This window comes from Odontesthes bonariensis, chromosome 9 (genome assembly GCF_027942865.1).
Source record: "Odontesthes bonariensis isolate fOdoBon6 chromosome 9, fOdoBon6.hap1, whole genome shotgun sequence".
Lineage (NCBI taxonomy): Eukaryota > Metazoa > Chordata > Actinopteri > Atheriniformes > Atherinopsidae > Odontesthes > Odontesthes bonariensis.
The window spans coordinates 18,972,949-18,989,332 of NC_134514.1; the positions used below are offsets into that span (position 1 = coordinate 18,972,949).

At 42.2% G+C, this 16,384-nt stretch overlaps 1 protein-coding gene across 1 annotated transcript; it reads right to left on the reverse strand.

Annotated features, from left to right (window-relative positions):
* Positions 1-481: 481 nt before the first annotated feature.
* mnta (MAX network transcriptional repressor a) lies at positions 482-16,065 on the reverse strand. Its single transcript, XM_075473513.1, has 6 exons — positions 15,806-16,065; positions 11,800-12,424; positions 11,337-11,378; positions 11,017-11,128; positions 3,493-3,685; positions 482-3,268 (listed from the first exon to the last, which is right to left on the reverse strand). The coding sequence occupies exons 1-6, from the start codon at positions 15,876-15,878 to the stop codon at positions 2,466-2,468; spliced, it is 1,848 nt and encodes a 615-aa protein (XP_075329628.1). The 5' UTR covers positions 15,879-16,065; the 3' UTR covers positions 482-2,465.
* Between the last annotated feature and the right edge of the window lie 319 nt (positions 16,066-16,384).

Sequence of the window (16,384 nt, forward strand, 5' to 3'; positions counted from 1 at the left end):
ACCTTCACCTCAAACATGGCTGTCTGACATATTAGACTCAAATGTCTTATTCATCTGATTTAATCATTCCTTCAGTATCTTCAGTACGGGAGGCAACAATGCTGCCCCACAGGATGATATTATCTCAGCCGTGTTTTACTGTATGTAGGTTTTCTTTTTCTCAAGAGTCGAGTTTCATTCAGATGGCTTTACTAGTCTTCCTTCTTTGGAGGCTGAAACCCCCTCCCTAGATTTAATTCAGGCCAGCCTAACACCTCTTATGTGCCTTGTGAGTTTGCACAAAGCTTCACAAACCTGAAATCATGGTTTCTTCTTGGCACATCTGCGACTGTCAAACACCTTTTAGATCTACCACAAACTGTTAAAGCAGTGAAAACTTTTTTTAAATTTATAACTGGTTTTTCCATGTTGAATGGAGCGAGTGTTCGCTCTAGTCTTCAGTTGTTATAAAGAAACTGTTTAAAGAAGCAGATCATGGTAATTGTAAACAGTACAATTTTATTATGTATTTTTTATAAATTTTAAATTTAACATATTCTCCAGAGTATTTTTCTTTTACATAATACAGTTAAATCTATATACGCAGCCCAACATTTACAGGCTATATACATTTGAACTTTCTCCATAGGGAAAACACACATGATACTGTTGCTTCTTCAAGTATATTTTTCCCTGTTAACTTTTTTTATACATTAGTTTTGCTGCAATACAATTCCAAAATGCAGTTTCCCGGGATGATTAACGTGAAATCCAAACGTGGGAGAAGGGTGCTTCGTCTTGCAGTAGAAACGGAGCAAAAAAAATAAGTCCCTGCTGTAATAAAATTGCAATAGAACAATGTAGGGGGAAAAAAAGTAAGGGGCAAAGACTTTAAAATGTGGGTGAATTTGATGGGAAGAGGTCTTTGAAGTTGTAATCCCCTCACACACACTGTACATGGTCCCAGAAGGGGGGGGGGGGGGGGGGGGGGCTATATTGTAAAGTTACATTTAACAAAAGTTATTCATCAGATGAAACAAGCAACAGTAGATTTAAAATTTAAAAAAGAAAAAAAAAAGTTACACTTTATGTACACTTGCTTTTATAATGTAGTCGCATTTTTTGAAAAAAAAAAAAAAAAAAAAAATAGTGACTCCTGCGGAGTGTGCTGCTCCACATCTGTTCTCAGATCAGTACATTCAGATTAGTTTTGGAGAGCATGGCTTACTGCTGCTCTGCTAAGTGCTATGTCAGACTGCAGGTCGGCTGCTCATTTACACAGTAGAAATGTTCACAGTGCTGGCTTTGTAAAAGGATGGTCTTAAATTTACACACATTAACTGAATTTATGTCTGCTGTTAAAGTCCCACCTACATGGCTTCAAATCGTTGCCACAATCTGACACATTTCTACAGTAACTTGAAGTTTATACGCACACAACGTCAGGTTCTGGCTTTCAGAGAGATCACTTAACACAATCGCGGCATGCATTTGTAACATGCAAACACACATCCCATCACTTTCAGTACAACACAGCATAGACAAAATTTACTTAATTGTATGGACCTTTTTTTTCATGTTCAAACTAACTAAACTTGGCTGGCGGATATATCTGCATCGGTTGTGTCTCTGGTGACGTAAAATGACGTAGAAGTATATGAAAGGTAGTAGCAGCTGTATCTTAACTGTGCCCGGTGTACAATCATAATTATGTTTAAAGGACATAAATGAGTCATAAGTGACATCTTGATTGTCAAAACCAAACCCTGGCAAAACTGCACAAAATTTGACCAAAGTGGTTGTTATACGATTAATATCCATCAGTATTATACTTTTTCCATCATCACAGAGATAGTACTGTTACACTGACCACAAACAGGCAGTAGGGGGCGCTGCTGCTGTATGCACCGTCACTGATGACTGCTGCTCCTGTGCGGGGGTGTTTAGTTCAGTCCATGATTTAGCTCCAGCTGACGGCATGTGCTGCTGCTGGAAGGGAGGAGCTCCCCTGTTTATGGCGGTCCAGCTCTCAGATCCTACGCTGTCTGCCTTTATAAAGGCAGCACAACATTTTTCTGTGTGAAATTGTTTCTGTGAAGCTCATGAGAGTAACTACTGCTTCATTATCTGCAACAATAGATAGGAAGTGATGGTCTAAATCTGCACGTCTGCCCGCTGTGTATGACCACACACAGGTAACATGACTGTCAGCCACATGCAGCCTGGTCTATCCTAAATTCAGGATTCTGTTTTTAGGAAGTTGTGGCAGACCAGTATTGACAGAGGTTTATGTTTCGTCTTAGTATTGTTCACGGCTTCATGTCTCCTGTAATGCTTCTGAATTATAGTCACTCTTCAGATCATCAGGGTCTTCTGCAACTCTCCCATCCTAAATGTGGGCCTGTTGATAACCTGGTCAGAGCTTTGGAGTTCTCCCCATGTGTATGGTATCTTCATCTACTGCCCAGCAGTCTTGATGGCAGCATTCAAGCCAGCTTCAGAGTGCTGATGGGGAAGGAGGGCATAGTGACCATTGTCACAGGGTTAATTACTGTCTGACCCACCAGCTGCGGGTGGTGTGCCATCATCTGGGTGCTTACTGTTGTCTGCTTACCAACAATGGTGGCAGCTGCTTGGTTAGGGGCGGTGCCGTTCACCTGAGGGTGGGCATGGTTGAATGTGTGAGTGATATGACCCACCACAGCTGGCTGTGTGACAGCCACTGGTTGCGGGTAGAGGGCAGGTATATGCTGGCTCAGGTGAGCCACTGGGTGCACAGTGATGTGGCCAATGGGCTGGTGACTAGGGGCTAACTGCACAGAGCTGGTGGTGGTGGAGGGTGCCAGGTGGGCAACATGTTTGGCACAACCTCCGTGGATTACATGGTTCACTGTTTGGATGACTGAGGGGTGGGACACTGAAGCATGGGCAATAACTGTAGGATGTAAAGTGGGCGTGGTCACCATATGTGTATGGGTGGGGATCAAGGACTGACTGGCAGTGGTGGGTGTGCTGGATGTAGTGGTCATTAGTGTTAGTGATGGAGCTGCAGGTCTGGACAGTGGCTGTGGAGGAGTCATTAATGGTGGCTGTAGCTGGCGCAGGGTGGCTTTGTTTTTGATGGAGATGTGCTGGGTGATGATGGAGGTAGTGGTGGCAGGTGTCAGGCTTGGAGTCTGATTGTGTGCTGCAGTCTCAGCTTTCGTAATGTGAGGCACAGTGGGTAAGGCAGTCGGTGCTTTCGGTGTGGTCTCTTCATCCAGGTCGTCATCCATAATGTCTTCCCCCTCTGAAACAACAAATAATTAAAGTAGTAGATACAGTGATGTACACATATGATCCACTGTAATATTTTCAAAGTTTGGTTCGCTGAAAAAGTCAAAACAGTTAACATTGGGCAGGCAAATTTTTATTTATTCTTAAAACAAAAGCAGGACTGTGCTCTGAGGTCTGTAAGAACATGCAGTTTCACACGGACTTCAAACTCCCACTAAATCCACTCTGCCCACCTACCGGAGGCTGTGGATGTTGAAGCCTGGTCCTCCTCTGGCTGTACTGTCTGTCGCAGGGCACGGTCGATCTCAATCACATCCATCCACTGGCTCAACTCGTTCTTCAGCTCTGCTAGTCGCTGTTGGGTGGCAATCTTCTCTCTGGCCAATCGTTCCATGTCGTGCTCGTACTCCTTCTCTTTGCGCTTCAGTGTCTGAACGGGGAAATGAGACAAACAGAAAATGGTTAAAATTATTACACTAAGAGAAGAGTCCATGGGATATTTTTTGTCAGCAATATTTAACTAACCAATATTTAACCAAGACAAATTTCAAGAAACAGAATCTTTCTTTAAAATTGGCTTTGGCTGAAGAATGGCCTCTTTGTTAGTTCATTAAGTCATGGCCAGAGTAACCTTACACTACTGTTAAGTACCACCAGTAAATATGGGGTAAATGTAGTTTTGGTTACTGTTATTTTAGATGTATTAGACTTAATTAAGTCTAATTAATTTAACTTAATATTATTCGGGTAAGATCAGTTATATTTATCATGACATACTTCCTCCACCATTTCCAACAGCTCAGTGATCTAAACATTGTTTTTCCACAAGACAGGATTGGCTTTTGAATAAATACAATATGAGGCGTGTTCTGTTTTTGTTTTTTTTCACTGCAGATTGATTAGGAACATTTCCAACAAAACCCAAAAACGTGGCTGTGTGCAGTGGGCAAAGTAACAGAGCTACAGCCTGGAGGATGAGGAGGAGGAGGAGGAGGAGGGAGGGATGAATGAGACAAGTATGGAAAGGAGGAGGTGCTTCCTGGCAGTAGCTCCATGTGACCCAGTTTCCCTTTTACCAGCTGACTGAGCAAGACTCCCGTGCACACAGCAGGAAAAGTTAAAGAAAGCCTGAAACCTCACCAAAATTCTAACAAAAGCCAAGAAGATTATCTCCTTGAAAGAGACTATGATCAACAACGCGCCCACTATTTGAGGCAACTCTTTCCGGCTAAACAATTACCAACCAAGGCTACACAAACAAAAACACACCACATAATTATTTTATTGAGCGTTATAACTAAACAAATTGTTAATTAAACACTGAATACAGCTTACTCAATCTATTCTGTAAAATCGATGGCCTCACTGAGGAAAAACCTGAGAAGTGACTGTGAAAACCTGAAACCTGAGGACTCAGAATCATAAAGCCATGTACTGAAAGGGTGGACTTCCTGTTAGTGTTCATATGTATGTGAGAGTACTGTAAATGTCAAAAAAGGGGATTTTTAAGCTTAGGGTTGTTTATGGCTTTTCTCCATTTACATGCTTGCATGCTGTGTACATGCACTGTACAACGCACATGTACGTAAATAGCAAAAGAGGACAAAAGGCGGTCCCAGTGAGATTCAGCACCTGTCTCTGTCTAGCTCTTATCCAGGATTAGGGACGCACGGGGCAAGTGGTCTGTACTTTTGTTGTTTCCCACTGGACTCTGACAGCTATTTAATCTTATATATATATATATATATATATATATATATATAAAAATAAAAAACAAACTGTTTATGTCTCCATTGAATATTGTTAAATGTCTGAGATGTGTAGCACAGGTAATGAGATGTAAAATGTATGGTTAAATGCTATTTGAAGGTAATAGGAGTTCAAACTTTGCATCTATTCTCGGTCAAAAATATTCAAATGGAACATGTTCAGAGAATAAAATTATCTCTAGAATAATGGAAATTCTATGTTGATTTAAGCTACATTTCAGGGCTTAATGAGCAGGAAAGAACAAATACTTCATTGATGAACACTTCCTTATCATACACTCTTTAGACAGATGTGAGAATCAGCAGCACTCCCTGTCAGCTGTGGAGCTCCATGCATCAGTGTGAAGGCTGCAACATCATCTTTAGTCTGCATACAATGTACTAAGCTGCCCCCATCTTTGGTTGTCAGGGAAACATCTTAAAACCTCCCAATGTTTCCCTAGAAACCTTAACATGGATACTTTAATGGGCTAACGGTGCTGTTTGGTGTTTAATGATGCTAACGTTTAAACCTTGATTTTAAAAGTCTGTCTGGCTGAAACAAATGTGACGTGCTCCGAAAAGGTCTGGCTGCCGCCTCCTCACCTGCACGCAGCCTTACGTGAGTGGTGGCACAGCAGTGCATGTTTAAAACTATGACTCATGGAGAAGAAATGAGAGAAAATAAGGAAATGTTCCACAAACACAGAGACCCACGGAAGTCTCCTTTAAAGAGCTGGTGGTGGACAAAGCCGACAGCATGGTCATCTTTTTAGAAACCGCTATTGAGAGATTAACCACGTAAACCTGAGAACTAAGTCTGTAGCAGACGGATCACACGACTCCATTGTCATGTTGGTGGGCCACAAGGTGCCAAGAAACCTCTTTGCACATGACATGAGGACTCACCTCAGCTTTGTTGCTGTGTGTAAATCTAGATTAGAACAGAGTGAGGCTGAACTGTGTGTGTGCAAGCAAGGTAAACACTGCTCAAGTGCTGTCACAAGCAATGCGAGTGCTGAGCACATGGCCCCCAGAGAAGGGAAGAGGGGGGGCAGATTGAAAGGGAGGAATACAAGCTGTACTCTGACTCACTTCTGCAGCAGCAGGGACAGGCAGCACAAGGCTGGATTTTCTTAAAGGGCCAGAAGCACAGGAGCCACGTTGCAGACATGCTGCTAAGTCTGGCTGGCTGATCAGGCTTCTGCACAGGTCTTGTGACACTGTGGTAACTATAAACTCTCGTTTTGTTGCGCCTTCAAGCTGAAATGGAGAATTCACGTGGTGCTTGACCTACAACAATTAAAGGCTTGTCTGCGGAGAGGAATACCTACTTTACGTGTACAAGCTTTTGTAACTCATAGCTGGCCTAGTTACCCGATCTTAGCTGGGAAGAAACTGGTCAGAAGTTAATATAGCTGTGTTGTCACTAACGACACGCTAATCTGCAACCATCAAGCTTGGCTGTGTTTTCTCTGTGAAATTATAAAAGAATAAAATTAATACTACAATGTACTTAATCAAGACTTTTTTTGTTAAACTATAAAGAAGGACCATAGTAACATTAAAGCACACTGATCACAACAAACAAGGAAGGCAGATTGACATTTTTGTAATTGTTCAGCTTTGAATGATACAAAGGAGGACATTATTTAAGGCAAGGCCTAAAAGGAAATATGCCATTGTTTGCACAACGAATAAACGCTAAATATTGAAACAACTCCACATTTTAGGCTTTATCGCTTAGATCTCACAGCATTTACCAGACTGGCATTTAAGGACAAGCAGTGGAGGAACAAGTTCAGCCAGAGGGGGAAATGAAGTGCGACTGGAGTAAACTGAGCCTTGTGTTTACCACTCCATGCTCCCTCCCTGCTGCTGTTAAGCCTAGTTGTACAGCAAGTCCTGCCTGTTGCAGCACTGGGTAGGGGCCCAGCAGGGGGGGGGGGGGGGGGGGGGGGTGACGTCACGCGGCTCCGGCTAGCCATGTGCTTGCTGCTCATGTGGCCATAAAAGCTCAGAGGGCCAAGATAGAGAGAGGGAGGGGGAGTGGAGAGGAGGAGCGCTAATGCATCAGGGCTTACTTTACAGTCTCAGCTTTCTGCACTACAGGCACAAGTAAACGGTTTTTAGAGGCAAAGTGCGACACATTTAAAGTAAAAACCCAGATGAGTTACTATTCTTAATTGAAAGAATAAAAACACAGCCTACTGCTCATAGTTGCTGAGTCATTCTCAGGTAAGATGTAATGAAGAAGTTGAGCTATGTAGCTGTCCTCCGAGTGGTCAAAACCTAATAGGATCCACCTGATAAGTCTCCACTTAATTTATACTTGTGATAACATGCAAGATCAATGAAATGGATGCTGATCCTCAAGCCTCTTATGTGAACCTCCTCTGGTCTGTGTGTGCAAGCTGCTTCACTGCTGCCAACAAACAGGAGGGCAGGGGAGTGTGTGCTGGCAGGACACACACGTACCAGCTCTGTCAAAATACTACTATGTGCACGTGTTTCTCTATCACTGACAGTTCCCATCTTACCCATTCCAAGAAAAACTTCTGCTCAGAGATTGAAAAAAAGGACCTTTATGACGGGGATGGACGCACAAGTACACTGATAAGAGCAGCTAGACTATTGTGACCTCGATACATGAACTGTAAATCATGCACAACTCGACATGGTGAGACTTTACAGTGGAGATAGGCAGGACAATTTGCCAGTTGAACACAACACACAGAGCAGGTTGCTAAATCACTGGGAGGGGCATAGGGAGACTGCGTGATGAGCAAGGCCCCCACGCCGTCCTAGTTTCCCCCTTAAGGCGGTAGCATGGTTGCCGCGTCTGTCACGGCGGTGGTGGACCGTGACGTCAAAATGACGTTTCAGGCATGGCGCTTCCCTTGAAAAGACGGCGCAGCGCGTTGTCGTGCACCAGTCGATTTTTGTAACTTGGCGGCGCCGAGCACAACGAACCGGATGGACCGATGTGAGACCAGGCTCAGTGAGGAGGTGCGTTTGTACAGGCAGCTGTACGACACTGCAGTGAAACAGCACAGGGAGCACGTAAACTCCCAAAACTGGTGCACAGAGATGGGCAGAACTTTGGGGAAAGAGGGAGAGTTCTGTAAGAATGTGTGGAAGAAGCTACGGGACAGATACGTGAAAGCAAAGAAGAGGGCAGAGACTCTGTTGATGCCGGGGGCTTCAAACCTTCACCTCTATTAACTGAATTAAAAAATTAAAATGATCCGAATACTGCAGCAGTATCATTAATTACAGTATTCTTGCTCTTGACAGCGGCATTGTTTTCTTCTCCACTTTCGTGCTTGTAGAGTAGAGGTAACCTTCACGTAGCAGCGCCACCTCTGTGACGGAGAAAATTGCAACTACTGGCGCGCAACGACTTGCGCCACTATATAGGGTCCTATGGCGGGCACGAACTCGTGACGTCATCAACACCGCTTGCGCGAGCAGACGCGGCAACCATGCTAGAGCCTTTAGTATCCACAGGCAGAGAAAACTAAACAGACCGCTGCCTCTCAGTGCAGCAAATCAGCAACACATTTGTCCTCTTTGATGTTAACTCAAGTAAAAATCCACTAAAGTTACATAATGTGGGATAGTAACAACTACAAGTTTGCTTCTTTCAGTTAATATAAGCACCGTGTACTCTGTTACATTGCTGCAATATTTAAAATGACATCTTTCTCATAAAACCTGGTAGAGGTGCACCGAATATTCGGCAACCGAAAATATTCGGCCGAAAACGCAAAAAAAAAAACACATTTGGCTTTCGGCCGAAAGCCAAATGAGTGGCCGAATCGGAGGCCGAATCGGAGGCCGAATAGTGGTGACGCAAAATTATCCACTTCCAGACGACGGAGTCGACAGAACCAAAGTCATCTGTAAACTCTGCCAATATGCCGCCCATTGATTCAATGCGAGACTCCGGTTCTTTTCACAGATATTTATTAACGCCACATCAACACCGTATAACTAAATGTTCAAGTAAACAAAGTAAAAGACAACATTAGTTGTTGTAATCCTTAAAGAAATAGCATTCTTAGCATTTTCGCTGGTACCAATAAATAATCAAAGTAATACTGGCCACTTTAGCTGCTTCTCAACCAACGGCAGAGTCATTCCCCAGAGGCAATCTTCACGGTCAGAACTAGGATTCTTTAACTTACACTTCTCCTCTGCATCACAGTCACACAGTTACAGCAAACACCACCAAGCATGGAGTAATAAAATAAAAATAAACTAGCAGGTAACATCACGCTACAGGTGCTCCTCGGTCTCTGTGTGAAGCTCTCGGAGCTAACCGACGCTACTTCCTGTTTTACTTGTTTCCACGTAAAAGCATGTATTTCAAAATAAATTTAAAAAAAAACTCCTGCATTTAGAGCCAAGTTGAATTGTCTTCTCACCGTAGTAGTTTCAGTCTAAAATATCACTTAAAGGCAAAACACACAAACTACAAAAAATGCTGCCACTGTTCCTGAAGGAGCAGGCTACCTAGACTCTATGCCAAAAAGGACACTCAGATAATTTGTTATATTGCATGTTTTTACATTTTTGTGTTGGAACGCTTTTATAATATGTTGTATTTTTTGTTGTATGAAATGAATGAAAAAAAAACCCAGAATTAATTGAAAATGGGAATTAATGAAACTTATCTCTAGTTATTAGTTATAGTTATTAGTAATAACTTTTGAAGATTTCAAATAAACATTTATTTTCTTTGAAAAACATGTCTAAACATTTATTGTAAGACGTAGATTTAAGCAATATTTAAAAATGGTGAAAAATCTAACTTTTGATAACTTAACTGAACTGTAATATTCGGTTTCGGTTTCGGTATTCGGCCAAGTGATTAATTATTATTCGGTTTCGGCCACAAATTTTCATTCCGGTGCACCTCTAAAACCTGGTGTTGCCCTTAACAAATGGAAGAATGTGTGAAAGATTCATTAGCACCCTACAGGGTCTATGTCCAGGAGGGAAAAAAGGGACCCACAGTCCATGTCTGCAAGAGTTAAAGTGGGCCAGTGGTGGACTTTTGCACCAGATGTTTACAACCAGGATACTGATCTCACAGTGTGTACCCAACTAACACATGTACACAAACACAAATGACCAGAAACACAACAGGATCCGATTCAATAGGAGCAACAAGCAAAAGTGAGGCAAGTGAGGAGAGAATAACTTAATCTTACAACCTGTAAAATGTTCATAGATTCCATGTCAATGAGCTTTTTTTGTGTCGATGTTAAAAAAAAGTGTTCCAATAATTATGAAAGCATTCATTCATTGATAAATAGTTTATAACCCATGTCCAATAGTCTTAGTACCATCAGCCTCGTCTCATGATGGACAAGACTGTGCAGGATGTGAAACTCGTATGTATACTCTGGTATGATGAAACCTAGTTTCTTTGGTTCTTTAATCTGAAATCCCTGTCATCCCCATGAAATTAACTAAAAAAAATACACTTTTTAAAAACCCTCGGACGAGTCGATTTTTCATCTACAGTAATAAACTGAGTTCATGTGGGTTTTAGTTGGTCTGACAAATGAAGACATTTTGAGATCTATTCAGTACCATCTCTTGAGAGCCAGTTTAATGAATCCTGAACAGCTGCAGTCCCACTTTTACTAGGAGCAGCCTTTTGTGTGTACCCGACACTCGGCCCAAGTTGTGCATCGATTCTTAACAACGGAGACTGCGCTGTTTATATTTAGCCCAAGTGTCACTAAACCTTTACTCGCAAGTCTTAGCAAGATACACACGATGAATGCTCTGTGCAGGCTTAATGCTTACTAGTTGGTAATGGCTTAATAGGCTTGAATATGTTACTAAAGGCAGGTACAACAAATACTAGATATTATAAAGCTGTGTGACAGGACTGAAAAGCGAAGTTAAACCTCATCTGTTGTAAAAAAATAACTTAAAATAAATGACGTGATGAAATGCCAAAAAAACAGCTTGATCACTCAAAGTATGCTCTCACCTGAATGTATCTCAGTGCGCTTCGCAGGACACTCAGATTGGAGGTTTTCTTCTCATCAATGTTTGGGATGTTCTTTTTCAGAGTCTCAAAGCACTCCTTCAGGTGTGCTCGTCTGACGGACAAAAGGCAAGAATGGTAGAAGCACAATTAGGTTAAAGATAACATGACTATATTGATTGAAAGATCGGTCTCATGAAAGATAAAGTGCTTAATATGAAAAGGCATCGGCCCGTTTCGGAGAACAATCTGAAACACTCTCACTGGGAAATGACCCTTTAGGTGACGAGTAAACTGTATTCAAATAGACAGGTTGAACTCACCTGTTCTTCTCAAGCTTGTTATGCACTTCTCTTGTGCCTGCCCTGTAAGAGCACAGATGGTAGCATGCTAAGAATTTAAAGTCCAAAAGGGCAACATGACAAAAATATTCAAAATCAACCAAAGAATCCAATTCCTACTTTGTTTCCAGCAGATAGCTCTGTAACTGTATAGCCTGTCACGCATGTCCCATTTAATGTACAATTTTATCATTGTAGTTGGATAACTAGCACACAAAGTATACTTAAAGTCTTCAATTAGTGATTTAGAAATGATTTGATAAACTGGACCCGACTTCACAGAAAATGATTGATCATATTAGTCTGTTAGCACTTCCATTACCACCTGAGCTTTACAAACGCCACATTTTACCTGTTCCTTTAGGTCTTACATTTAATTTTACCCCTGAACAAGTCGTTTTGTCTGATATTTTATGAACCGATGGACAAAAACCCTTAGACTTACCCTCCAGGCCTCTTTTTACTGTCTAGATGGCGGCTGTCCTCGGTAGGACTCCCCCGGCTGATGGGGCCATTCTGTGGCGGAGCCGGCTGAAGCAAAGGGCCTGCGTGGGGCAGTAAGGCGTGCTGCTGTGGGACTGAGACGATTGAACCAGGGTAGCGCTGAACCAGCTGCTGGTTTGTCTGTTGGTTCAGTGTAGTGTTGTTAGTTTGGGCGACGAGCTGCGAGTGTTGGTGATGGTTCTGTATTGGCTGCCTGTGGTTGGTGGTCACCATAGAGGGGGGGTGGTCAGTTTTGGGCTGTGGAGAGCACAGCAGGGTGGGGGCACCTTGCTCCTGAGGAGAGTGAGGGTCTGTTTTCGGGGAGGCAAGCGGAGGAGCAGCTGGAGGTGAAAGTGTGGTAACGGGCAGAGTCGGGGAGCCTGCTGGGTTAGGGGTGACGATGGGGAGAGGGATGACGGTAACAGGCATGGATGGGGGAGGCAGAGAGGGTGGTATGGGTGCCGGGTGGCACTCAATGCGGAGCTCCTCTGCCTTAAAAACATTGTTGATGTGGACTGTTGAGTGGTAGTTGACATCAGAGTACCTACACTCTGTCTTCTGCTGCAGCTTTTCCTTCAGTTCATCCTCTATGGAAGAAACAAAGCAGGTTGGTTAACAGCCTCTTCATTTACACACTCTGCTTTTACTGGAACAAACAATCGGATTAGCTACATTTAAATTAGTTATATAAACTTAAAAAATAAGAAAAGTGAGACCCCGATTAAGCTATTCAGGAATCTGTTAAATTAAATTTCACATCTATTTCAGTTCTTCAGCGTAAAGAACGTCTAAAACATTTGGAGAAAATAAACTAAGGAGACATAATGCAGTCTAACACTCAAAATCCGAGGCCTACTTCCACTTAAGTGACATTAATCCTGGTTGTCCTAATTATAGTAAATCAGAATCAAGTTAAGCGTGCAAGATTTTTAAGCCACATGTGTATTCACTTGTGGCAACAACACACTATTCTAACTTTGCCAAAACCTTGTGGAAATGACTGTTAGTGGCACAAAGCAGGTTTCAGTTTATTAACCCAGCAGTAATGACAAATAAAGACTTTAAAAAGATGGAAACAAAGATCTTTCAACAACAGTAGTGAGTGCTACTTTGTTGGCTGATCCTCATTCATTGTCATGTGATCTTACTTTGTTTTTTTATTACTTTAAGGAGTGTGTATCACATTTGAAACATCTTGCTCATGGCTACAAGTGAGCTCTAGCAAAAGAAGCGTGCCGCCTTAATGGACGTTCATCTTGCTTTAATGCAATCCCAGTCGCAGTCCACTAACCAAGCATGGACAAGACAAGACTAAGACACCCATCAGTCTCTGTATTACTTGATTTAGATCAGAAGCAGGTTCAGTGTGTTGGACACTCCAATATTTCTGAAGCTAGAAGCTTTTCATAAGTCGGTGTTTAGTGCAAGTCATCTGGGTTAAATTGAACCCTCTGGGGAAGAAAATAAAATAGTAATAGATTCTCCCCACAGCCCCCTGCTGAGAAAAATGCACCAGAATTGTATTTGTCCAGCTGTTACAGTTCAAAGTTCAGAAACATTAGCTTTGATCCTCCACTGGCAAACAAACCTTTTCTCCGAGGCTTAGTCCAAATATTACAACTAAAAAGCTGCAAATGTGTTACTCTGTGAAGCAAAGAAAATATTCCTATTGACTCTTTGAAGTTAGTTACGACTTCTGCAGCTTTTGAATGGATTTGTCCTTCTCAAAGGAAGGAAAATGTTATGCTCAAAAGCAATCTGAGGAACATTTTAATGGCACCAGATTTAAGGAGTCCATTATGTCACTAATTTAAGTTATATATATATATATATATATATATATATATATATATATATATATATATATATATATAGTCACACTGGGGGAAAAAAAAAAACTTCTCTTCAAAGTTAGAAAAAATATAGAAAGAACAAGATGTTCCAGTTACTGTGTTAGCCGGCTTTCACAAGATGTTACCTACTGTGTTACGACAGATTTTATATTGTGATGTGGACACAAACGCACTGAAGTGTCTTTTAAAATAAAGAACCTGTGACATACTAATAAAAAGCACATTTTTCTGTTGGCTTTATATAACAGCAGCAGCACACAGAAACACTGGCCTACTTTCCACCACACAGTGACCTGCTCTAGAGTGGAGGAGGGAGGAGACTCTGCTCCCCCAATGCAGCAAGGGAGGAGGAGGAGCTGAGAGGGGAAAAAAAGACAGGAGCTCTCACTCTGAGCCTGTTCTAACAGCTAATGGGTCCGTGCCAGCAGCACCAGAGCCACGGCACATATGTGCAAACAGCTGGATTCATCCACAACATTACAGCTGCCGACCTTTAAATCTGCTTACCATTTAAATGCAAGAATTCATCTTCTGCATATTGGTATGCAGGAAGAATTTAGAATGATATGAACCATTTGACTTTAGCATGTCTTAGCGGTCGTGACTGTAGGCAGATTGTTATTCCATCCTAAACAAATCTGCCATATGACTCAAACACAAGAATCTCTGTGTCCTCGGAGCGATATTAACAGCCTCACTTCCCTGTAACTGGTTCATGGTATGCATTACAATTCCATGGTTATTGTGTTTGCCTTGAGACTACTATTACTCATATGTTGTCAAGAGGCTGACTTAACTCAACAGTGAGGCTGAATAATATGTTCAGCTGTCACAGATGAGTTGTTATATAGTCAGCCATGCATCAGCTTTGTTGAGTGGCCATATTCTGATCTTTCACTTCTTCAGTTGCTCCTAATCTGAGGCAACACTTACGTTGTAGCATGCAACATTCAATTCATTTTTATTTATATAGCACCAAATACAACAAATGTCATCTCTAGGCACTTAAATAATAAGTCCAATTCAAGACAATTGGAATTCAATTCATTGTAATCATAATTACATTAACTGGAGGGACTGGATAAAGAGCGGCCATGTTGATGGTGGAACATGCTCCATGTTTCTGAGAAGCAGCGCGCAAACTACATTTGTTGAGCAGCTTTTACAGACTGCACACAGTAGTGACTCATCTTACTTTATAAGCAACCTCTGGGAGGGGTTGCCCATCACGCACGTGGTGATATGGGCGGAGTCACTGTTCCGTTAATAAACTGGGGCGTGGTTTGTTGATAGTGCGTCATCGACAGACACTGAAAGCCCTCCACGAGCGTCTGAAAGGATAAGGAGTTTGTTGCTGTTATTTCTGTTCTTTATTTTTCTAAAGAGGGCAAAAGTCACCCAAAAACATGTCGTTACACGATAGTTTAGTTCAGCTACACTCAATATTTGTACCTAGTGGGAGTGACTGAAACCAACCGATGTAGGTAAAGCGGTTACTTGATCCCAGGCGGACGCTGTCAGGTCATTATATAAAAGGAGCCTGGCATTCCCAGCGCCACCGCCCTTTATCCCTCCGTGTAATGCTGCTTTGATTGTAAATGTTTCGTTGCTGTGTGTGCATCTCTTCATAAATATACAGAGAGGCGCAGACAGAAGGGAGATGATCCGACAACTTAACAGTAATGCCGCCTTTTTGCAGGTTAACTGCAGCAGGTTTCAATGCAGTAACCCCCTGACACTGCAGCAAAATCATGCATATTTCACTGGTGTTTCAGATGGCTGCGATTTGGATTAAGAGACAAACTGTTACACGAAACCAAGTAAGAAAACAAAATCCTACCAAAGCCTCTGCGCACAGAAATGAATATGAAAGTAAAACTAAAATCTTTTCTGGCTGACTGACACATTCCTCTCAGCGGTTTGTCATATTTTAATTCAAATCATCTGAACATAGAATTGAGCTCATGATGAGGGCTGGTACATGAGATCGTTTGGTCTTTTATTCAGAAAATAAATCTCGGAGCCGTTCACTGAACGGTGAAATGAGATGTACAAGTAATTCCTTCCCATCGTCTGAATCAGATTAAACATATTTGTAGAAAAATACGAACTTACCACGTGCTTTCTGTTGTTGCTGGGCTTGCAATTCCAAAAACTTAGCAGCTTCCAGGAGCGTTTCGATGCTCATTTCTGTCCAGTGGGAAAGACTGGCTGAAATTTTCAGAGAAAAGCAGCACCGTGGATGCGATATGCGCCTGTGTACTATAGGGAGAGGCTCCCAGTCTAAAGCTGGAACTGGGTAATCGGATCCCCCCTCTGTAGAGACTCAACCACTTACGTAGAGGAGTTACAAACAAGATGGCGCTCAAAGTAGTACGAACAAATACGGTTTGTGAATCACGCAGCGTTTGTATCCGCCCACACACAGAGACCCTCCCTCCCTTCATATAACAGAGGAGAAAGCAAAACACGGAACATGACCGGCTGGGCGTGATTCACGTCAGACGGTCATAAAATTACCGACGACCGTTGTTAACCAACCGCCGTCAGTTATGTGTCGCTTATCAACCTCCACAGACCAACGTGAAAGTTGAGCACTATGAAGAAACTATTAACCCTTTGGAGGGATTTTAAATGGATTATACTTTCAGCTTCAACAAATCTGTATTAAAAATCCAACTGCCACTTAGTCGT